This window comes from Miscanthus floridulus, chromosome 10 (assembly GCF_019320115.1).
Source record: "Miscanthus floridulus cultivar M001 chromosome 10, ASM1932011v1, whole genome shotgun sequence".
In the NCBI taxonomy this organism is placed as follows: Eukaryota; Viridiplantae; Streptophyta; class Magnoliopsida; order Poales; family Poaceae; genus Miscanthus; species Miscanthus floridulus.
The window spans coordinates 140,338,185-140,362,864 of NC_089589.1; the positions used below are offsets into that span (position 1 = coordinate 140,338,185).

A 24,680-nucleotide genomic window follows, 5' to 3' on the forward strand; every position below is an offset into this window, starting at 1 on the left:
TGCAGGACACCGAGCGCCAGGGGCTGGTGTGGGCGGGCACGGGACTGGCAGCGGAAACCCTAGGCGCGGGCAGCCTGACGGCATCGGACGAAGAAGACAGCGCCCAGACGATAACTCCCGTGCGCTTCTTCCTATTTATACTCGGTACTATTTGTAGGGGCGGTTCCTGATCCAGCCGCCCCTACAAATGCATTTTTAGGGGCGGTTCCTGATCCAACCGCCCCTATAAATATTTTCTGTTTTTTAATTATAAATTATATATTTTTTATATCATAAAAACAAAAAGTAATATAAAAAAATTGTGTATATGCAGAAATATAATATTTTGTATTATTTTATATATGAAGAAATATATATATAAACAATTGTAGTCAAAACAATATAGAAAACAAAAAAACAAAAATTAAAAATTTGAATTTTAAAACTTCGACTACAATTTTATGACATTAAATGAAATAAAATGCAAATGTTGTAAACATAAAAGTTGTATAACTCATTAACATGTACAACTTTTATTTTGGTCATCTTGTCATGTGACTTTGTTTGAACGATTCAAATTTTGAAATTCAAACAATTTCAACTTGAAACAATATTTTGAAAGACTAAATGATTTCAGATGAAAAATTCACGAATATCAAAGTTGTAGAACTCATCAATATGTACAACTTTTATTTTGATCATATTTTCATTTGACCAAATTTGAACAGTTGAAATTTTGAATTTCACTAAATGGCAACTTCAAACAAGATTTTGAAACCTTAAATGATTTCAACAATAAAAGTTGTGAACATAAAAGTTGTTGAAATCCTCACTATCTACAACTTTTATTTTGGTCACTTCTTCATGTGACAAAGTATTAGTAAACATTGTTCATAAATTCACATATGACTCATAGTTTCATAAACTATACGAGAAACATGTTGATTTGTGAACAATGTTTACTGTCACTTTGTCAGATGAAGAAATGATCAAAATAAAAGTTGTAGATGTTGATGAGTTATACAACTTTGGTAGTCGTCACTTTTTCAGCTGAAATCATTTAATGGTTAAAAATCTCGTTCGAACTTATCATTTTTTTTAATTTGAAAATTTGAAGTGCTCAAACTTTGTCAAATGAAAAGAATGACCAAATCAACACACTAACTTGATAGGGCAAGATTTTAGAAAATTTTAAGATAAAAAAATCATCACATTTGGAGTTAGTATGAGAGAGAAAGACTAGTTACAAATTTTAACCAGAGATTAAAAAGAAAAATCACAGCTGTTCATGATGATCAATGATGAACAAGTGTGATTTCTCTTTTTAATCTGTGGTTGAAACTTGTAACTAGTTTTTCTCCCTCATACTAACTCCAAATATGATGGTTTTTTCCCTAAAATTTTCGAAAATCATGCTCTATCATTTTAGTCTAGTCATCTATCTTTGTCACTAATTTTGAACAATTCAAATTTTAAATTTCAGAAAATGACAGCTTCAAACCTGATTTTCAAACACTAAATGATTTCAGCTATAAAGGTGATGAATACAAAAGTTGTATAACTCATCAAGATCTCCTACTTTTATTTTGGTCATTTCTTCATTTCATAAAGTGTTAAGTGATTTCATAAAGTTTTAGTAGTAATAGAGTGGATGTTCAAATAGAGTCATCTGGATATTGCAAAGGGTAGTCTCACACATATGCATAAAATATAGTCTCACACACATAGAAAATATATGTAGTCTTAAACACGTACATAAATATATAGTCTCACACGCATGCATAAATGAAGTCTTACAAACACACACTTACACAAACACTATACGTTCGACAACTAGCTAGCCCACGGTAACGACTTTCCCATTGACACCTTTTCGTTCCCATGGCATTATGTCTTTGGGGAGGTTCTTTTCCACAACACTGATCTTTTTAGGAAAGTCTGTGAATAACGGCATCTCATCGTAGTTATTGTAAGCTTCAACATCATCCACGCCATCAACTTCAATAATGTGCTGTTTTCCGAAGGCAACCACGTGCTTTGTCTTCTTCTTCGGGGGGAGGTTACTTTGTGGGTCAGACACATAGAAAACTTGTGCGACACGTGAAGCGAGCACCCAAGGGTCATCTTGGTAGCCTAGATTCTCGAGGTCCAGGACTCTCAATCCGATCTCGTTCAGTTGGTGTTGTTTGATCTAGCGGCATCGAAACAAGGCCACCGTTATATCCCTTCCATAGTCAAGTTCCCATATCTCTTCAATGATGCCAAAGTATTGGATCTTTCGCCCCAATCCATCGAGAGCCTCTATTCAAAAACCGTTGTTTTGGTTCACATATTTACTATCCTTTGCGTGGGTATAGTACGTATACCCATTGATGTCATAAGCATTCCAAGATGTCACTTGTCTCGATGGCCCCTCCGCTAACCTACTGATGGTAATAGAGTCTATGGTTTCTCCAGGCGGTATGTTTTGGTCCTTCAACAATGTAGTTAGTCGTTGCTTCTGTTGTTTCATGACCCAATCATCCGAATGGCTATTTCTCTCTGCCATAATGATAGCCAAGTGTTCATCAATGTACGGTTGCATCAGTTGTGTACTCTGTAAGACACTGTAATGCGCCTGACTCACCTCTTTGTAATTATGGTCGATGAATACTTTTCTACCACTGGTGCCCTTCCCAGCCAGCCTACCCTTGTGATGAGAATTGGGTTTACCAATCCCTTTCTGTACTTTTATGTACTCTTGACAGCACTCGATGACTTCTTCAGTACTGTAACCCTCTATCATAAAGCCCTCTGGGTATGCTCGATTATGCACGTATTGACTTAGAACCGACATGAACCACTCGTAGGACCACATTTCATGCAAGTAGCAAGGGCCCAGCGCCTGTATCTGATGAACCATGTGAATCATGAGATGTGGCATTATATCAAAAAAAGTAGGAGGTAAACACATCTCTAGTTGATTTTGTGTCTCCACCACAAATTCATGTAGGTCACTCAGCTCTTGCTTACCAATCGTCTTCTGTGAGATCTTCGAAAAGAAGTAGCACATGCGGGTGATGGCCATTTTCAAGAACTCTGGCTTTATAGCCCTGATTGCAATAGGTAGAAACACTGTCAGCATCACATGGCAATCGTGAGCCTTGCAGTGTGTTATTGACAAGTCCTTCATCGACACTAGCTTCTTCACATTTGCTGAAAACCCAGTCGGGACTTTGATCCCCCTCAGGAAAGTGCATATAGCTCTCTTCTCGTCTGGTGTTAGGTTGAAGCACGCCGCGGGCAGAGTGTATTTTCCATTAGCCTCAGGTACCAGGTGAAGCGGTGGCATCACGTTTAGCTGCACCATGTCTTTCCGTGCTTTTAGACCATCCTTTGACTTGCCTGTGTCCATCAAGGTAGCAATGAGACTCTCAAAGACATTCTTCTGCACATGCATAGCATCAATGGCATGGGGGACCTCCAAGTCTGGCCAATAAGGCAGATACTGAAAGAAGATCGATTGTTTCTTGAAAGGTACTCCTTCGATAGGAGGTGTGCTTCTATCTCTGTTCGTCCCATCCGGATTCTTCTTTCCATAGACGACGCGTATGTTTTTCACCATTCTATACACGTGTTCTCCGTTATGACGTCTCTCCGAAGGGGGTTCAATCTCTGGGGCGTTGTCATAAAATCTAAAGAACAATTTGCTGCGGTACTTGTGACTTGTCTTTAAGAAGCGTAACTATCTTCTTGGATGCATCTAGGTACACCCATGTAGTACCATCCAAGCAAACCAAGCATCCTGTCTTCCCTTTGATCTGTCCAGACAAAGCAAATAGCACGAGATAATCATTGGTAGTAACAAATATTATTGCTCTACATATGAAGTCCTCCTTTCGGAACGCATCGTACATCTGCTCCCCATGCCTCCATAGCCTCTCCATTTCTTGCATGAAAGGCTCGAGGAACATGTCTATATCAATGCCTGGTTGTTTAGGGCTAGAAATAAGAATAGTGAGGAGAAGGTACTTTCTCTTCTGACACAACCATGTTGGGATGTTGTACATGGTCAACATCACTGGCCATGTGCTGTGGTCGTTCATCCTCTCATTGAAGGGATTCATTCCATCGGTGCTCAAGCCAAACCGTACATTCCTTGGGTCATCGCTGAATTCTTTGTGCTTCTCATCAAACCTTTGCCACTGACTACAATCAGCCGGGTGTGCAATCTTATCATCATCCACCTTGCGCTCATCATCCCACCATGTCATGAGTGCGGCTTCTTTAGGGTTTAGGAAGATACGTCTTAAGCAGTCAGTCACTGGCAGGTACCACGTTACCAAGGCAGGAATTCTTCTCTGCTTTGCATTGTTGCCTAATGGAGTGTCCTCTAGGGGCTGAGATTCTTGTACCACCTTTTTTGTACCCTTCTTATTCCTCTTTTTCCCGTGGAGGCTTTGTCCCCACCATAAAGGTCATTGTTCTTGTACCGGCTGGCCCCACACCGGGGACATTTATCCCGTGACTTGAACATTTCGCCACGAAAAAGTATACAGTGGTTGGGGCATGCATGGATTTTTTCAACCCCCATTGTCAATGGACTTATGACCTTCTTCGCTTGGTATGTGTTGGTGGGAACTGAGTTTGGTTGTGGCAGCACCCATGACAGGAGATGCAATAGATCATTGAAACTACAGTCTGACCAGCCGTACTTAGCCTTCAGGATGAGCAGCTCAAGCACAAAACGTAGTAATGTCCAATGTGTCGGACAACCCTTTTCAACACCATACATAGTCTCCTTCGATGATTTTGTCACCCTTTTCAAATTTTCTAGACCTTTCGGGTTATTTAGTAAAATCTCTGGTCGAAGGGCTCGAATCATGTCCTCCAAATCATCTTCATCCCCGACACGTGCTCCACCATCATTATTGGCACCACCTTCATCGTTACCATCCCAACCACCAGCATCACCACCTTGTTCATTGCCAAACTTGAAATCCATTCGTGCATCAAGCTCTGCTGAATATTGGGACAGGGATTCTATGGTTTCATCGTTGTATTCCTCCTCATCCTCGTCGTTAACAATAACCATTTCACCATGATGAATCCACACTGTGTAGTCCTCAACAAATCCTCGCATAATCAAATGTGATCTGATGATAGTCACATCTGTTCGTGCCATACGGTTCTTGCAATCTTTACATGGGCAAATAATTGTATCCTTATTCTCTTTCAATGTCGTTGCATGCTTCTTTGCGGCTTCAATAAATTTATCCACCTCTTCACGGAAACCTGCCTTGAACCTTAACGAACCATACATCCAAGAGTTCCTATACTCCATCTTTTACAACAACAACAAAACAAACATTAAAGGACTACTTATTCAGATATATACAAAAATGAAACAAATTAATAATTACTTAAGAATAATTGTATATACTTCAGACATATATGAATATAAATCTAATATAATTACATGAAGCATACAAACACACCATGGTAAAGGAAAATTAATCAATGGCCCATTTATCCATAAATAATTAAAATACATATTTATTGATTACAATAAACAATTTCAAAGACAACAATTAGCAACAATTATACTTTACCCAATATCTTTCATACAAACCCTAGTCCAATTTCATCAAACATAAATTTACAAAAATGAAATTAATAAAAAAACCAAACCCTAGATCTAGATCCACATGCACATGAAACATCCATAAAACTAACTAATTGTTCACTAAAATCAAGAAACATAGACCAAATAAGGGTATGATCTTGTTCCCCTCCCTAATTTGCCCTAGTACAATTAAAACTTGGGTCTAATTTGCTTCATAAGTAGCTCAAGCACCATAGAAGAGAGAGAAAAACAAAACTCTAATTACTCACTAACCAACCATTAAAACTTCAAAAAAAAGTATGGAATAGCATTTTCTTACCATCTACAACCTCTTCACCAAAGGATTTGAGACCAAAACCTTCCCCCCTTAGTAGAGCAATTTTTGGGAGGTGCCCAAGGCCTCCCCACCTTTTTTTCACGGGTTGGAGTGAGTGATCCGAGGAGGAAAAAGGTGTTGCATCTGTTTTATATGGGGGGCATTTATAGGGGCGGCTGGTGATTGAGCCGTCCCTACAAATCGGAGCTATAAATATGGGACCATTTGTAGGGGCGGCTCAATCACCAGCCGCCCCTACAAATAGCATTTCCAGGGGCGGCTAGTGATTGAGCCGCCCCTATAAATCAGACCCTATTTGTAGGGGCGACTCGTAACACCAGCCGCCCCTGTTGTTCCATTTGTAGGGGCGGATGGTGTCTGGGCACCCAAGCATGCCACTATAGGGGCGACTCCATCACCAGCCGTCCCTACAAAAAAATCAAACTGTTGCTAAAAATCATTTTTTACGTAGTGACATTCAGCTGTCTCAAGAAATCTATTTGTAGAGGCGGCTACGAAACCAGAGTCACCTCTGAAAAGACCATTAGTAGAGGCGACTGTTATTTCACAGCCACTTCTATTGTTTATTTCAGGCATACCACTAATATGCTCTGATCTCATTCCACACACTTGATCTATTCCAAACATACATAGACACAGCCAAAAGGAGCACATGCACACAAATAACATAAGTACTAGTTACTAGTGTTGGCCCGATTGGCTCTCAGATTCAGATCTGAAACTACCAGAGGGCAGCTTGGCCCTTGGCCGCTTGGATTGAAAGAAAATGCAATGGCTTGTTTTTACAATGACACTCCCTTGCCCTTTATAGGCAAAGGGGACTCCCACTTGCTATAGCATATTCTAACCACTAAAGTGGATACTGAGCAAATTGCTAACATTAGGCTTGGAAGCCAAGGAAAGTAAAAAGTGCAAAAAAGTAAGATGCAAGTGCTTTAGCATTAGGCTTATCTATCAATCTTCCCCTAAGCCTTGTGCTGAGCACCGTAGGTGACCTGCTGTTGCCCAATCCTCTCCCTCATCTCCTAGAACTTGGACTTCCCCAGTGACTTGGTAAGAATGTCAGCCAACTAATCAATAGCGGCAATGTGGCTGACCTTGATGCTTCCGTCCTCCAAGCAATCTCTGATGAAGTGGTACGTGATGCGGATGTGCTTGCTTCTTTCATGGAAGATAGGGTTATTGGCCAAAGCTAGAGCAGACTTGCTGTCCACCTTCAGCTCAACCACATACACCTTCCTGCTAAGGAGCTCTACCAGCATCCTTGACAGCCACAGTGCTTGTGTTGCGGCAGTGGTGGTGGCGATGTACTCCGCTTCACAGCTTGAGAGGGCCACCACCTTCTGCTTGAGGGACTGCCAGCTGACCAAGCAATCACCGAGGAAGAACATCGTCCCGGTTGTGCTCTTGCTGGTATCCACATCGCCGATGAGGTCGCTGTCAGAGTAGACGATGAACCGCGCCGTGTCAGGGGCCCTTCTGTAGTGAAGGCCGTAGTCTAGGGTGCATTCCACATAGCGCAGAATTCGCTTGATGGCCTGCAGATGCTCCATCGTTGGCCGCTCCATGAACCAGCTCATGTACCCGATGGCGAACGCGATGTCCGACCGGGTATGGACCAAGTAGCGCAAGCTCCCGACCAGCCACCGGTAATGGGTTGGATTGACCCTCCTCCGTCGTGCTCTCCCTACTCAGCTTGAGCTTCTCCTCCATTGGGGTGTGGTCCGGATTGTAGCCTATCATGCCACCAAGCTCGAGGATGCGCTTGGCGTAGTGGGCTTGGCAGAGGGCGATCCCGATGGCATCCTAGCGCACTTCGACGCCGAGGTAGAAGCAGAGGAGGCCGAGGTCGCTCATGTCGAACGCCTTTTTCATCTGCACCTTGAACACCTCCACCTTCTGCTGTTCAACGCCTGTGATGATGAGATCATCGACGTAGACACCGACCTATAGAACGTTGCGTCCGCTGCCCCACCGGTACACCGCCGCCTCATGCGCGCTCTGCTTGAAGTCCATATTCTTGAGTGTGGTGTCGAGCTTCGCATTCCAGGCACGCGGTGCCTGGCGCAGGCCATAGAGTGCCTTGTGCAGGCGGTACACCTTCCCCTCTTCTCTGGCGACGACATAGCCAGGTAGCTGGCCCACGTAGACCTCCTCCTTGAGGTCGCCATTGAGGAACGCGGACTTCACGTCCATGTGGTGGACTTGCCACCCCACTTGAGCTGCCACCGTGAGGAGGACATGAACTGACTCCATGCGTGCCACGGGGGGCGAAAGCGTCATCGTAGTCGATCGCTTCCTACTGGACGAAGCCGCGTGCTACCAGCTGTGCCTTGTGCTTGATCACCGCGCCCAGCTCGTCCTTCTTGAGCTTGAACACCCACTTCAGGGTGATAGGGCGGTGGCCGTCAGGCAGTGGCACCAACTCCCAGGTGTGGTTCTGCTCGACGAACCAGAGCTCCTGCTCCAACGCCGCCCGCCATGCCGGATCACCCTGTGCCTCAGCTAAGTGGTCGGCTCACCGGCGTGCGTCAGAGGAAGCTAGATGAAGAGCCTCTCGGCCTGGTCCCGTGAAGACTAGTCGTCGAGGATGCTTGCCACGGTGCAATATCACAGAGGCTCATCGTCGTAGTAGGCATCCAGGTGGTCTTCATCGTCCTCTAGTGGCGTGGCGTACTCGACCTCTGGCTGCCCTGCGTGAGCTAGTGTCGCAACGGGCGAGGTAGAAGACGTCGAGGAGGTCAGCTGGTATGCTAGAGAGATCAACTGCGATGATGTAGAGGACGGAGAGGTCGGCTACGGTGCTGGAGAGGTCGGAGCTGCTACCGATGGACTGCCGACCACCGCCGATGGGCTGCCAACCACTGCCGATGGGCTGCCGAGCTCCCCCGGATTTGGCGAACGAGGCAGAGTTAGTGAAGAGGTCGGCGCTGGTGATGAAGACCCATACGTCGATGAAGATGCAGCTTGTGTTTCCTCAGCACCTCCAAACCACGCGTACTCGACGGTGAAGTCGCGAAGTGTGGTCATCGACTCGTCATCCACCGCCTTGTCCCATGCCCAGCCACGTCCTTCATCGAACATGACGTCGCGCGCCACACGCACGCGCCGTGTCGCCGGGTCAAGCACGCAGTAGGCCTTAGCCCCCTCTGTGTAGCCGATGAAGACCCCCCCGGCGAGCTGCAATCGTCGAGCTTGCCGACGTGGTTCAGCTCCTTGACGAAGGCTATGCAGCCGAAGATGCGTAGATAGATGACCGCCGGCTTGCGCCGGTGCGAGGCCTCATACGACGGCTTGCCGTCGAGCGCACTGGTCGAAGAGCGGTTGAGCAGGTGTACGGTGGTCATCACGGCCTCTTCCCCGTAGACCGCCGGTATGCCGCGCTGTTTTAGAAGCGCGAGCACCGCTGCCACCACCGTCTGATTGCGGTGCTCGACCACGCCGTTCTACTGCAGTGAGTAGGGCGCGGAGTAGTGGCGCTGAATACCCTCGTCGGCGTAGTACACCACAAACTCAGCTGCCGTGAATTCACCGCCGTTGTCCGTGCGGAGCACCCGGAGCTTGCGGCCACAATCCTTCTCCGCGGCTGCCTGGTGGCGCTTGATGGCGTCTGCATCTACCACCTTGGAATCGAGCAGCACGGCCCACATATAGCGGGTGGCATCATTGACGGGCAGTAGGAAGTAGCGCCAACTTCCACGGGTGGCCGGTGACAGTGGACCGCAGAGGTCGCCGTGCACCAGCTCGAGCTGCTCGATGTCGCGGTAGGAGGCTTGACGCGGGAGGTTAAAAAACTGGTTTTGTAGATTAGAGAGGAAAATCGGATGACTGCGATAGCTGTGGGAGGTAAATTTGACTTTTTCCTTTGACTTTTTCCTTATCTTTTTGGTGCAAGTCCTGGCCCAGCACCGCAGGGTAAATGTGTGAGTCGTGCGACTGATTTCTGAAAGCCTATGTTAAATTTGGAACAATGTAGTGCCCCCCCCCATTCCAAGTGTAATGGTTAAATACCTTCTTAAAAAGTAATACAGATTCACTCATTCTCTTTGTGCTTGCGGTGATGTAACTCAAAATGTTAATGATTGCAGCTGTTCGCTCTTCGGCCCAACCACGTAGCTGCAAGATGCGATGCCATTTCATCAGACGCGTGTAAATTGAGACGCATCTCTGATGAGTGGCGTTCCCAGATCTATCCCGCGTACAAGGACCAATAGCAAATACACGTTACGGGCGAAGGAATGCGTAGCGTGTTAGCAGGGATCCTCGGTGGAGCACCTGCCGTGTTCGAGCTTCCCTAGAGATAGATTCGCACCAGTTTTTTTTTCTCTAGTTTTCTTACAGGTATCTTCAGGTACCTATGGACCACAATAGGAGGCGATGTGCTCATTGTTATAGCGGCGCCGTCCTCATGAATTTCTTGTAAGCGGGTGTGTTAGTAACTTAGTATAGGTTCCTGTCTAGTGTGCACCTTAGTGGTGCGTGTTGGTGTGCGTGGGTTGTGTGTGGCAAGTGTTTGGGTGTGTGTTTGTTAGAGTGTAAGCCCTTGGGCCATGGCATGCCGACCCAGGCTCCCCATCGTGCCTATATGTACTCAATGGTTGTCACTGATCAATGTTAATCGAGCATTATCCAAACCCTGATACTCTCTCATGGTATCAAAGAGATGGTTCGCTCTTGCGACCTCTCCTCGCTTTCGCAAACCCTACCGCCACCACCGTTGAGCCCCTCGCCGGCTGGTTCGCCGTCATTGAGTTCCCTTGCTGGCGCACTCCTCATGCTACTATCCGACATGGCCAACCCCGACCAATCGGCGTTGGTGCAGATGGACTGCACCGTCCGATCACCTGGATCTACGGCACCATCACTGCCAATCTTCAACAGACGATGATGCTTCGTGTCGGATATATGGGCCCAGGGTACTTGCACCGCCCGTATATTCGACTATGCCTATGTGATCGGGCCGAAGATGACGAAGGATGAGGTCCACGAAGCCCAGACGAATCCACCAGCTTGGAGTCATTCCGAGGATATCTGGTGCCATCGTATCCACGCGATAGGAATTTGTCCATTTATATTGTGCTAGTCTTATCTGTTTGTGCGTTATTCTTCTTAAGAGATTTGATCGATCGTTGTGGTTCCACAGTATTTATTACACTATTCTTTTCTGGTTGTCTATTATCTTTGAGGACCTTTGTGGTGATGACTTCCGTATACTTAAATCTCGCCTTTCTCCTGATTCATGCATTGTTCTTGGCACTGTAGTTTTATATGGTTAATGCAAAATGATCATATATCATTTGGAAAATCCTATTTCTGCAAGAACTAACACCTGCATGTTTCATTTTGATTGAATTTGGTAATCACGAAGGCTTGATTGAACAAAACCAAACTCGTACCATTTGGCGAATTTGGCCAAGAGGTGTCGGAATGAAATGTAAGGCGAAAAGGGAATAACTTGAGCCTTAAACTATTAGCCGATCCGATCTCTCGAAGAGAATGTGTGCAGTGACTTGTAGGGTTCTTTGTCAGTTGAGCTTGAGCTGGTCCCAACCACTACTGGACTCGCATGCTTTGCTGAGGGCCTGACCAGAAACCCTCGGCAAAGGCTTTGCCGAGGGCTGTCCTCGGCAAAGACCCCTCGGGGACTTTTTAAACGGCGAAGGGGTCTTTGCTGAGGGCCCTTTATCGGGCACTCGGCAAAGCCTTTGCCGAGGGCCAGGACGGCCCTCGGCAAAGAAAAGAAGCCGTCACGTGCCGGCGCCGTTGGCGGTTTCTTTGCCGAGGGCCGACCCTCGGCAAAGAAATGGTTTTTTTTGAATTTTTTTTGCCGAGGGCCGGCCCTCGGCAAAGAAATTTTTTAAAATCTTTGCCGAGGGCCTCCTCCCTGGCCCTCGGCAAAGAAATTTTCAGGATTTTTCCCAAAAAAACCTTTGCCGAGGGCTATTGCAAGGGCCCTCGGCAAAGTTTTTTTTTAAAAAAAATTGTTTACTGAGGGCCGGCCCTCGGGAAGGAAATAGTTTTTTTTTGAATTTTTTTTAAAAACCTTTGCCGAGGGCCTACTCCCTGGCCCTCGGCAAAGAAATTTTCAGGATTTTTAAAAAAAATCTTTGCCGAGGGCTATTGCTAGGGCCCTCGGCAAAGGACCCTTCTTTGCCGAGGGCCTTGGTCATTGCCCTCGGCAAAGAGACAGAAATTTAAATTTTTTTTGTTTTTTGCATTCCATCGACACAAGCATTTCATATATATACATATATATATATATATATATATCACACAGAACCCATTTTCTCACAATATATCACAACCATAATTATGAACCACAAATCACAATATATTACAACGACAAGTCACATGTTCATCATCATTCACATGTTTATTACGACAAGTTAATGAAATCCAAGCACAAGTCACAACCATAAATCACAAATCACGCTAAAGTCCAACCACATCACCTAGCACGAGTCCTCATCAAGCTAGCCTATGAGACGATGGTGAAGGAAAAGCAGGATCACCCGGTGACGCACTAGCGGGTTGATTGGAACCCGCGGACGGAAGCTGTACAAAGGAGCAGAGATTGCATGTGTGAGTAATCCGGGAAAACAGTTTTGGAACTTAGAGATTGCATCTAGTAATCTAGGAATACAAAAAGATTAGACTCAATTGAAAATTTCGGCAGCACCTCCCCTGCATGGGGAGGTTTCCAAAACCTGCAAGAAACGACGGCACGAACGCCAACATCCACAACGGCACGAACGCCGACATCCACAACGGCACGAACACCGACATCCACAACGGCACGAAGGCCGACATACATGCAAAGCAGAAGCAAAAAGTGAACTTTCATATTTACAGGAGTAGCTGCAGGAGTAGGAGGTGGAGGAGCTGAAAACTGCACAGGTACACCCGATGCTTGCCCGAGACTTTGCATGATCACCATCATCTCCGCCATCTGCTTCTGCGCGGCCTCGAACGCGACCTTCTGGGCCTGCAGCTGTGCGGTCAGCTCCGCGTTCTGCTCTTGACTTTGCCTTCTTGTTTCTTGCAGCTCGGCCTGCAATATTTCACTCCAATGTATTAGTAATGCAAATCTAATTTAGGTGTGTAAATATCTACGTACGACGAGTAAAGCAGAAATTACCTGGAGTGCTTGGACCTGCTACAGTGCTGGAGAAGGCCGTGGACCTATGGGCTGGCTGGAGCTCGTGCTCCGTGCTCGGATAGCGTCGAGGGAGGGAACAGTGGTGGAGTCGATGGCGCCGTCTGCAATCCACAGCCGCCCGTGCTTCTTGCCTCCTCCGAGCCTCATGATCGCCTCTGCATCAATGGGCTCAGTGCGCATATTGTAATCTTCCCCATAGATCTCCCTTACCGTTGACGTGTACTCTTGGACTTTAGTGTACACGTTCGGGTCGGAGTACGCCTAGGGCGGGGCAGCCGGGTCGAAGGAGATAGAGGACGACGCCCTGCCCATGTGGGAAATAGCCCACGCAGAGAACTCCGAGACCTCCTCGCCCGGGTGCGCAGCCTCCTGTGAGAAAGATGGGAAGATGGTGAGAAATCAAGCAGAATTGAGCATTAAAATAAATGAAAGAAATCACTTACGTATGCTTGTTTGTATCCGGGGAGGCTACGGCTGCCTTGATGGTGAGTTGGACCTTGCCTCATCAGACGCTGTTCCCATTGCCTCTCGTGCGTGTCAACAAAGTCCTGTGATAACCACTTGTCCACGATCATGGCCCAGCACTCGGGATACGATCGGCACCACCAGGGAATCACCTACAAGTCATCGAGTATTTGACATACCAGAAGATGAAATTGAACCTACTTAATATCAAAACGAATCATTATTAATGTTATTCGCCTACCTCAAGGTACTGGTCCCGGGTCAGCGTAATCCGTCTTGCTTGAGGCTTGGGGAGGGACTGCCTAAGTACCGACCTGTAGTAGTCTATGTGGGCCTGGACGCGCCCATGGTGGTGCATCTCGGTGACGTACTTCCTACAAGCTGCGACAGCCGCCCGATCCGCCTGGGCCTCAAGTCCTTCTTCGGCCTTGAAATATTTCTGCATACAAAACCAATGTATCCATTCATTATTTCAATAAAAGATTTAACCAATGAATGCGATGTATTAAGCAATGTTGTGCGAGAGAGACTTACCCAAAACTCCGCCAATACTCGCTCCTGCTTGTTGCGGTAAGTGTCATCCGTGACCAGCGCATACCTGTCCCAGTTGGAGGCCGGCTCCCGCACCACCGGCTCTTCGGACAGTTGCACAATGCCGGGGTACCATTTCCTACACAAAACACCAAGGATGCTCGTGGGGGTGCATGCTGGAGTACCCGACAAAACCAACCAGGCCCTGCACAAGTGATTAAGAAAATTTATCAGTTTCTCTTAAGATTTCCAACATATCTTATGAAGTAGTTGCGATAACATCCATAGTTACTTACCTCTTTGCCATAGGCCGAATCACTGGGCGGTTGTGAGGAAGCGGAACTGGAGGGAGGCTCGCGGGACCTCACTCGTAGAGAGTCTGGGTAGCGGTACCCTCTCCCTCGCCCTCGAGCGCCTCACCTCCCTCGCCCTCGAGCGCCTCGTCTCCCTCGCCCGTCTGCTGACCCCTCTCGTCCTCCGACAAGGACGAGGCCATGGCCGTCACGTGCTCCTCCTCCAGCACCTCGTCACGTGTCGAGGGAGGAGACCGCTGCCTCCTGCGGCGGCTGCCCCTGGTCCTCCTCTCGTCACCTCCTACGGACGCTACCCTAGACGACGACCCCTCACCTCGAAGGAGAGGGCGGCCTCTCCCGTAAACCGAGGGCGTGTCACGGCGTGGACGTCTGCTCGCCATCTTTGTCTAATCACCTGCAATCACAAAGAATGAACAAGACTAATTAGTACATATATTAGAAATAGATTCAAAATATATAAACAAAACACAAATTAAAAAAACATAGTATTACATGTATTAGGAATAATCTTCATGATTGGGATCATAGGTCTCATCATCACTGTCAAAATTGTCCAAATGGGCAACACTATCCGAAGGTTCTATGTTGTCATCGTCGTCATTGCCTAGAAGTAATCACTCAAGCATTGCTATGTCCTTGGCATTTACCACCACATCTCTATCGACCTCGTCATCAAACGTTTTGTTGTCTACTTCCATTTCGATTGCTTCGGGTAAGACTATCTTAAACGTGCCTGGTAGCCCATCTTCTTGATAGAACTGTCCATAGGCCGAATCACTGGGCATGGGAACTTCCCGTGAACACACCAGGCGGCGAATAACCCATACGCCAGGAAGTCATGCAGGGAGTAGTGGTACCAAACGTGCATTTTGAAGCTTGTCTTTGTAGCTCGATCGTATGTCCATACCCCCTTCTCCCAAGCGTGGATCAATTCATCAATCACAGACTCCATGAACACACCCATATTACTCCCCGGGTGTCCAGGAATTATTAACGACAAGAATACGTTATGCCGTTGAAAGGAGATGCCGGGAGGGAGATTGAGGGGGATAACAAAAATGGGCCAGCATGTGTATGGGGCAGCCATCATTCCATAAGGATTGAACCCATCTGTTGCCAGCGCGACACGTACATTACGAGCCTCAGATGCTTTGTCACGATGTTTGTCATTGAAATACGTCCATGCTTCAGCATCAGACGGATGTACCATCTTCCCAGGATTGTACCGTTTGCCATCTTTGTGCCATGTCATCTGTTTCGCGGATTCCTCAGTCATGAATAGCTGTTGGATCCTCGGTAGGAAAGGAAGGTGACGTAGCACTCTCGCGGGGATCGGAAGCTGCTTCTTCTGACCATCACCAGAGTCTACCTCCAGGTACCTGGAGGATTTACACTTCGGACAGTAATTTGCATCCTTGTGTTCTTTCCTAAATAGGACGCACCCCTTCGGACAAACATGTATCTTGTCATATGGCATCTTAAGCATACGAAGGAGTTTCTCTGCCTCATACAAGTTCGTCGGCAAAGTGTGCTTCTCCGGTAGCATGGTGCCAACACGGCCAACATCTTATCGAAGCCTTCTCGACTCAGGTTTAACTCGGCCTTCAACCCCATTACACGTCCAATCGCATCCAGCTGAGAAATCATTGTACGCTCGTGAAGGGGTTTCTATGCCGAGTCCAACATTTTGTAGAAGTCCTTTGCGGATTCCTCCATCTCCTCCTTCTCATGTCGTTCAGCGAAGTGAGCTTGGTGGGCGTCATCTAGCATGTCTGCTACCCCGGCATCATCATCAAAAGCCTCGAGGCATGGTCTCACCACCTCCGCTCTTATACGATCTGCTTCACCATGGTAGATCCACTGCTGGTAGCCAGGCGTATAACCATTGAACACAAGATGTCTACCCATGGTCTTCTCGTCTACTTTTCTCCTGTTGTCACATTTGCTGCAGGGACACCAAACTAGAGAATGTCCTCCTACTCCTGGGCCAAATGCATGTTTCAAGAAACCATCTGTCCCCTTCACCCATTCATAGTCGTAGTCACTCCCGCTTCTCCAGCCCGTGTACATCCACTGACGGTCCTCCATCCTTTAACATTTACAGCATAGAGTATTGTGACCATCAATTGCATCTACGCGGTGTTCCTACTGTCTAATAGGTGAGGATAGGTCCTAATCCCACCCGCGGATGCATAGATGAGGTCAGTTTCCATGCTCCGCTCCTCTTCGAGACAGAATTTCGGCAGCACCTCCCCGCTGTTCTCCCGATACACGTCCTGCAAGGGAGAGTGTGTATCCAGAGAATAACAGGGAGGTGTTGCCGAAACTCCTTCTCGGACCGGAGCGGACCATGGAAACTAACCCATCTACGTATCCACGGGTTGTCCAAAAAACATGGACAATCTGAAATAGATACGGTCGCAGATACGCAAAGATCCGCATACCTACGACCGTATCTGTTTCGGGCAGGAGACGCCTAACTGGGTTACGCGTGGGATATGACAGACATGCGCAAAAAGAGGTTATTTATACCTAGGGTGTCGGTGAAGTAAGGCTAGCGGGGCAGTGGCGAATCGACGCAGTGGTGAGGCGATGCAGTGCAGGCAGAACCGCGACATCGACAAAGACGATCGGGGGTCCTCCGGGTCCCCTCCGACGTACTCTTCTCCTGCATAAAAAGACAATAGGTTATTTTTTCTTCAAAAATTTCGGCAAGCACCTCCCCTGCACGGGGAGGTTTCCAAAACCTGCAAAAAAAACGACACGATGGCCGACATTCACAATGGCACGAAGGCCGACAACCACAATGGCACGAAGGCCCTCATATCAACTTACGTCACGAAGGGCCCACACAACCACATACGGCACGAAGGCCGACAGCGAGAGTTTTACCTAGGGTTGCGGTGGAGTCGGGCGTTGTGGTGCGGGGGTCACTTTCTTCTCCGGCGAGGTCGAGCGGCATTGGAGTACTCCTCTCCCCCTCTTCCCTTTCTCTCTCCTTTTCCCCTTCTTCTCCTTCTCTTCCCCTTCCTCCTTCTCCTCTTCTTCTCCTTTCTTCCCCTTCTCCTTCTCCTCTTCTCCTTCTCTTCTTCCTCCAACTTCACCCTCTGCCTCCTCCCATCCAACAGCAGCCGGCGACAAGGGGGCGGCCTGGGGGCTGGGTCGGGGTGGGAAGGCCGGCGAGGGGGAGCCGCCGGAGGGCCGGCTGGGGCGGTCGACCTCCCTTGCTCGACAGAGACGGGGAACGAAGGCAGGGCGCGACACCTCGGCCGCCACTGGGCGTGGTGGGGTGGCGGGGCGCGCTGGGCCGGCCGAGCGCGGGGGCGGTTGGGGCACGCGGGGGTGGCCAGGCGCGCGGCGGCGGTGGTGGAGGCGCGGTGTGACCAGGGTGCACGCGCGGCGGTGGGGCGCGCGGGCTGCCGGCGCGGGGCGACCGGGGTTGCGCGTGCGAAGTGGGGCCCGCGGGGCGACCGGGCTCGGGGCAGCGGGCGCGCGCGGCGATGGTGGAGGAGGGGGGCTGGCGCGAGCCAAGGCAGGAATTCTTCTCTGCTTTGCATTGTTGCCTAATGGAGTGTCCTCTAGGGGCTGAGATTCTTGTACCACCTTTTTTTGTACCCTTCTTATTCCTCTTTTCCCGTGGAGGCTTTGTCCCCACCAATAAAGGTCATTGTTCTTGTACCGGCTGGGCCCACACCGGGGACATTTATCCCGTGACTTGAAACATTTCGCCACGAAAAAGTATACAGTGGTTGGGGCATCATGGATTTTTTTCAAACCCCATTGTCAATGGACTTATGACCTTCTTCGCTTGGTATGTGTTGGTGGGAACTGGAGTTGGTTGTGGCAGCACCCATGACAGGAGATGCAATAGATCATTGAAACTACAGTCTGACCAGCCGTTACTTAGCCTTCAGGTATGAGCAGCTCAAGCCAAAACGCTAGTAATGTCCAATGTGTCGGACAACCCTTTTCAACACCATACATAGTCTCCTTCGATGATTTTGTCACCCTTTTCAAATTTTTCTAGACCTTTCGGGTTATTTAGTAAAATCTCTGGTCGAAGGGCTCGAATCATGTCCTCCAAATCATCTTCATCCCCGACACGTGCTCCACCATCATTATTGGCACCACCTTCATCGTTACCATCCCAACCACCAGCATCACCACCTTGTTCATTGCCAAACTTGAAATCCATTCGTGCATCAAGCTCTGCTGAATATTGGGACAGGGATTCTATGGTTTCATCGTTGTATTCCTCCTCATCCTCGTCGTTAACAATAACCATTTCACCATGATGAATCCACACTGTGTAGTCCTCAACAAATCCTCGCATAATCAAATGTGATCTGATGATAGTCACATCTGTTCGTGCCATACGGTTCTTGCAATCTTTACATGGGCAAATAATTGTATCCTTATTCTCTTTCAATGTCGTTGCATGCTTCTTTGCGGCTTCAATAAATTTATCCACCTCTTCACGGAAACCTGCCTTGAACCTTAACGAACCATACATCCAAGAGTTCCTATACTCCATCTTTTACAACAACAACAAAACAAACATTAAAGGACTACTTATTCAGATATATACAAAATGAAACAATTAATAATTACTTAAGAATAATTGTATATACTTCAGACATATATGAATATAAATCTAATATAATTACATGAAGCATACAAACACACCATGGTAAAGGAAAATTAATCAATGGCCCATTTATCCATAAATAATTAAAATACATATTTATTGATTACAATAAACAATTTCAAAGACAACAATTAGCAACAATTATACTTTACCCAATATCTTTCATACAAACCCTAGTCCAATTTCATCAAACATAAATTTACAAAAATGAAATTAATAAAAAAAACCAAACCCTAGATCTAGATCCACATGCACATGAAACATCCATAAAACTAACTAATTGTTCACTAAAATCAAGAAACATAGACCAAATAAGGGTATGATCTTGTTCCCCTCCCTAATTTGCCCTAGTACAATTAAAACTTGGGTCTAATTTGCTTCATAAGTAGCTCAAGCACCATAGAAGAGAGAGAAAAACAAAACTCTAATTACTCACTAACCAACCATTAAAACTTCAAAAAAAAGTATGGAATAGCATTTTCTTACCATCTACAACCTCTTCACCAAAGGATTTGAGACCAAAACCTTCCCCCCTTAGTAGAGCAATTTTTGGGAGGTGCCCAAGGCCTCCCCACCTTTTTTTCACGGGTTGGAGTGAGTGATCCCGAGGAGGAAAAAGGTGTTGCATCTGTTTTATATGGGGGGCATTTATAGGGGCGGCTGGTGATTGAGCCGTCCCTACAAATCGGAGCTATAAATATGGGACCATTTGTAGGGGCGGCTCAATCACCAGCCGCCCCTACAAATAGCATTTCCAGGGGCGGCTAGTGATTGAGCCGCCCCTATAAATCAGACCCTATTTGTAGGGGCGACTCGTAACACCAGCCGCCCCTGTTGTTCCATTTGTAGGGGCGGATGGTGTCTGGGCACCCAAGCATGCCACTATAGGGGCGACTCCATCACCAGCCGTCCCTACAAAAAAATCAAACTGTTGCTAAAAATCATTTTTTACGTAGTGACATTCAGCTGTCTCAAGAAATCTATTTGTAGAGGCGGCTACGAAACCAGAGTCACCTCTGAAAAGACCATTAGTAGAGGCGACTGTTATTTCACAGCCACTTCTATTGTTTATTTCAGGCATACCACTAATATGCTCTGATCTCATTCCACACACTTGATCTATTCCAAACATACATAGACACAGCCAAAAGGAGCACATGCACACAAATAACATAAGTACTAGTTACTAGTGTTGGCCCGATTGGCTCTCAGATTCAGATCTGAAACTACCAGAGGGCAGCTTGGCCCTTGGCCGCTTGGATTGAAAGAAAATGCAATGGCTTGTTTTTACAATGACACTCCCTTGCCCTTTATAGGCAAAGGGGACTCCCACTTGCTATAGCATATTCTAACCACTAAAGTGGATACTGAGCAAATTGCTAACATTAGGCTTGGAAGCCAAGGAAAGTAAAAAGTGCAAAAAAGTAAGATGCAAGTGCTTTAGCATTAGGCTTATCTATCAATCTTCCCCTAAGCCTTGTGCTGAGCACCGTAGGTGACCTGCTGTTGCCCAATCCTCTCCCTCATCTCCTAGAACTTGGACTTCCCCAGTGACTTGGTAAGAATGTCAGCCAACTAATCAATAGCGGCAATGTGGCTGACCTTGATGCTTCCGTCCTCCAAGCAATCTCTGATGAAGTGGTACGTGATGCGGATGTGCTTGCTTCTTTCATGGAAGATAGGGTTATTGGCCAAAGCTAGAGCAGACTTGCTGTCCACCTTCAGCTCAACCACATACACCTTCCTGCTAAGGAGCTCTACCAGCATCCTTGACAGCCACAGTGCTTGTGTTGCGGCAGTGGTGGTGGCGATGTACTCCGCTTCACAGCTTGAGAGGGCCACCACCTTCTGCTTGAGGGACTGCCAGCTGACCAAGCAATCACCGAGGAAGAACATCGTCCCGGTTGTGCTCTTGCTGGTATCCACATCGCCGATGAGGTCGCTGTCAGAGTAGACGATGAACCGCGCCGTGTCAGGGGCCCTTCTGTAGTGAAGGCCGTAGTCTAGGGTGCATTCCACATAGCGCAGAATTCGCTTGATGGCCTGCAGATGCTCCATCGTTGGCCGCTCCATGAACCAGCTCATGTACCCGATGGCGAACGCGATGTCCGACCGGGTATGGACCAAGTAGCGCAAGCTCCCGACCAGCCACCGGTAATGGGTTGGATTGACCCTCCTCCGTCGTGCTCTCCCTACTCAGCTTGAGCTTCTCCTCCATTGGGGTGTGGTCCGGATTGTAGCCTATCATGCCACCAAGCTCGAGGATGCGCTTGGCGTAGTGGGCTTGGCAGAGGGCGATCCCGATGGCATCCTAGCGCACTTCGACGCCGAGGTAGAAGCAGAGGAGGCCGAGGTCGCTCATGTCGAACGCCTTTTTCATCTGCACCTTGAACACCTCCACCTTCTGCTGTTCAACGCCTGTGATGATGAGATCATCGACGTAGACACCGACCTATAGAACGTTGCGTCCGCTGCCCACCGGTACACCGCCGCCTCATGCGCGCTCTGCTTGAAGTCCATATTCTTGAGTGTGGTGTCGAGCTTCGCATTCCAGGCACGCGGTGCCTGGCGCAGGCCATAGAGTGCCTTGTGCAGGCGGTACACCTTCCCCTCTTCTCTGGCGACGACATAGCCAGGTAGCTGGCCCACGTAGACCTCCTCCTTGAGGTCGCCATTGAGGAACGCGGACTTCACGTCCATGTGGTGGACTTGCCACCCCACTTGAGCTGCCACCGTGAGGAGGACATGAACTGACTCCATGCGTGCCACGGGGGGCGAAAGCGTCATCGTAGTCGATCGCTTCCTACTGGACGAAGCCGCGTGCTACCAGCTGTGCCTTGTGCTTGATCACCGCGCCCAGCTCGTCCTTCTTGAGCTTGAACACCCACTTCAGGGTGATAGGGCGGTGGCCGTCAGGCAGTGGCACCAACTCCCAGGTGTGGTTCTGCTCGACGAACCAGAGCTCCTGCTCCAACGCCGCCCGCCATGCCGGATCACCCTGTGCCTCAGCTAAGTGGTCGGCTCACCGGCGTGCGTCAGAGGAAGCTAGATGAAGAGCCTCTCGGCCTGGTCCCGTGAAGACTAGTCGTCGAGGATGCTTGCCACGGTGCAATATCACAGAGGCTCATCGTCGTAGTAGGCATCCAGGTGGTCTTCATCGTCCTCTAGTGGCGTGGCGTACTCGACCTCTGGCTGCCCTGCGTGAGCTAGTGTCGCAACGGGCGAGGTAGAAGACGTCGAGGAGGTCAGCTGGTATGCTAGAGAGATCAACTGCGATGATGTAGAGGACGGAGAGGTCGGCTACGGTGCTGGAGAGGTCGGAGCTGCTACCGATGGACTGCCGACCACCGCCGATGGGCTGCCAACCACTGCCGATGGGCTGCCGAGCTCCCCCGGATTTGGCGAACGAGGCAGAGTTAGTGAAGAGGTCGGCGCTGGTGATGAAGACCCATACGTCGATGAAGATGCAGCTTGTGTTTCCTCAGCACCTCCAAACCACGCGTACTCGACGGTGAAGTCGCGAAGTGTGGTCATCGACTCGTCATCCACCGCCTTGTCCCATGCCCAGCCACGTCCTTCATCGAACATGACGTCGCGCGCCACACGCACGCGCCGTGTCGCCGGGTCAAGCACGCAGTAGGCCTTAGCCCCCTCTGTGTAGCCGATGAAGACCCCCCCGGCGAGCTGCAATCGTCGAGCTTGCCGACGTGGTTCAGCTCCTTGACGAAGGCTATGCAGCCGAAGATGCGTAGATAGATGACCGCCGGCTTGCGCCGGTGCGAGGCCTCATACGACGGCTTGCCGTCGAGCGCACTGGTCGAAGAGCGGTTGAGCAGGTGTACGGTGGTCATCACGGCCTCTTCCCCGTAGACCGCCGGTATGCCGCGCTGTTTTAGAAGCGCGAGCACCGCTGCCACCACCGTCTGATTGCGGTGCTCGACCACGCCGTTCTACTGCAGTGAGTAGGGCGCGGAGTAGTGGCGCTGAATACCCTCGTCGGCGTAGTACACCACAAACTCAGCTGCCGTGAATTCACCGCCGTTGTCCGTGCGGAGCACCCGGAGCTTGCGGCCACAATCCTTCTCCGCGGCTGCCTGGTGGCGCTTGATGGCGTCTGCATCTACCACCTTGGAATCGAGCAGCACGGCCCACATATAGCGGGTGGCATCATTGACGGGCAGTAGGAAGTAGCGCCAACTTCCACGGGTGGCCGGTGACAGTGGACCGCAGAGGTCGCCGTGCACCAGCTCGAGCTGCTCGATTGTCGCGGTAGGAGGCTTGACGCGGGAGGTTAAAAAACTGGTTTTGTAGATTAGAGAGGAAAATCGGATGACTGCGATAGCTGTGGGAGGTAAATTTGACTTTTTCCTTTGACTTTTTCCTTATCTTTTTGGTGCAAGTCCTGGCCCAGCACCGCAGGGTAAATGTGTGAGTCGTGCGACTGATTTCTGAAAGCCTATGTTAAATTTGGAACAATGTAGTGCCCCCCCCATTCCAAGTGTAATGGTTAAATACCTTCTTAAAAAGTAATACAGATTCACTCATTCTCTTTGTGCTTGCGGTGATGTAACTCAAAATGTTAATGATTGCAGCTGTTCGCTCTTCGGCCCAACCACGTAGCTGCAAGATGCGATGCCATTTCATCAGACGCGTGTAAATTGAGACGCATCTCTGATGAGTGGCGTTCCCAGATCTATCCCGCGTACAAGGACCAATAGCAAATACACGTTACGGGCGAAGGAATGCGTAGCGTGTTAGCAGGGATCCTCGGTGGAGCACCTGCCGTGTTCGAGCTTCCCTAGAGATAGATTCGCACCAGTTTTTTTTTCTCTAGTTTTCTTACAGGTATCTTCAGGTACCTATGGACCACAATAGGAGGCGATGTGCTCATTGTTATAGCGGCGCCGTCCTCATGAATTTCTTGTAAGCGGGTGTGTTAGTAACTTAGTATAGGTTCCTGTCTAGTGTGCACCTTAGTGGTGCGTGTTGGTGTGCGTGGGTTGTGTGTGGCAAGTGTTTGGGTGTGTGTTTGTTAGAGTGTAAGCCCTTGGGCCATGGCATGCCGACCCAGGCTCCCCATCGTGCCTATATGTACTCAATGGTTGTCACTGATCAATGTTAATCGAGCATTATCCAAACCCTGATACTCTCTCATGGTATCAAAGAGATGGTTCGCTCTTGCGACCTCTCCTCGCTTTCGCAAACCCTACCGCCACCACCGTTGAGCCCCTCGCCGGCTGGTTCGCCGTCATTGAGTTCCCTTGCTGGCGCACTCCTCATGCTACTATCCGACATGGCCAACCCCGACCAATCGGCGTTGGTGCAGATGGACTGCACCGTCCGATCACCTGGATCTACGGCACCATCACTGCCAATCTTCAACAGACGATGATGCTTCGTGTCGGATATATGGGCCCAGGGTACTTGCACCGCCCGTATATTCGACTATGCCTATGTGATCGGGCCGAAGATGACGAAGGATGAGGTCCACGAAGCCCAGACGAATCCACCAGCTTGGAGTCATTCCGAGGATATCTGGTGCCATCGTATCCACGCGATAGGAATTTGTCCATTTATATTGTGCTAGTCTTATCTGTTTGTGCGTTATTCTTCTTAAGAGATTTGATCGATCGTTGTGGTTC

General features: G+C 48.6%; 2 protein-coding genes across 2 annotated transcripts; both read right to left on the reverse strand.

The window, feature by feature from the left end:
• Positions 1–6,991: 6,991 nt before the first annotated feature.
• On the reverse strand, positions 6,992–7,474 carry LOC136489826 (secreted RxLR effector protein 161-like). The gene has a single exon (XM_066486363.1). It carries the CDS (start codon positions 7,472–7,474, stop codon positions 6,992–6,994), a length of 483 nt encoding a protein of 160 aa, XP_066342460.1.
• Positions 7,475–20,613: 13,139 nt separating this feature from the next.
• On the reverse strand, positions 20,614–21,096 carry LOC136489827 (secreted RxLR effector protein 161-like). The gene has a single exon (XM_066486364.1). It carries the CDS (start codon positions 21,094–21,096, stop codon positions 20,614–20,616), a length of 483 nt encoding a protein of 160 aa, XP_066342461.1.
• Positions 21,097–24,680: the final 3,584 nt, after the last annotated feature.

Excerpts from the sequence above, each read along its gene's own strand:
- LOC136489826 (XM_066486363.1), bottom strand. The coding sequence starts at position 7,474 with ATGGAGCATCTGCAGGCCATCAAGCGAATTCTGCGCTATGTGGAATGC.
- LOC136489827 (XM_066486364.1), bottom strand. The coding sequence starts at position 21,096 with ATGGAGCATCTGCAGGCCATCAAGCGAATTCTGCGCTATGTGGAATGC.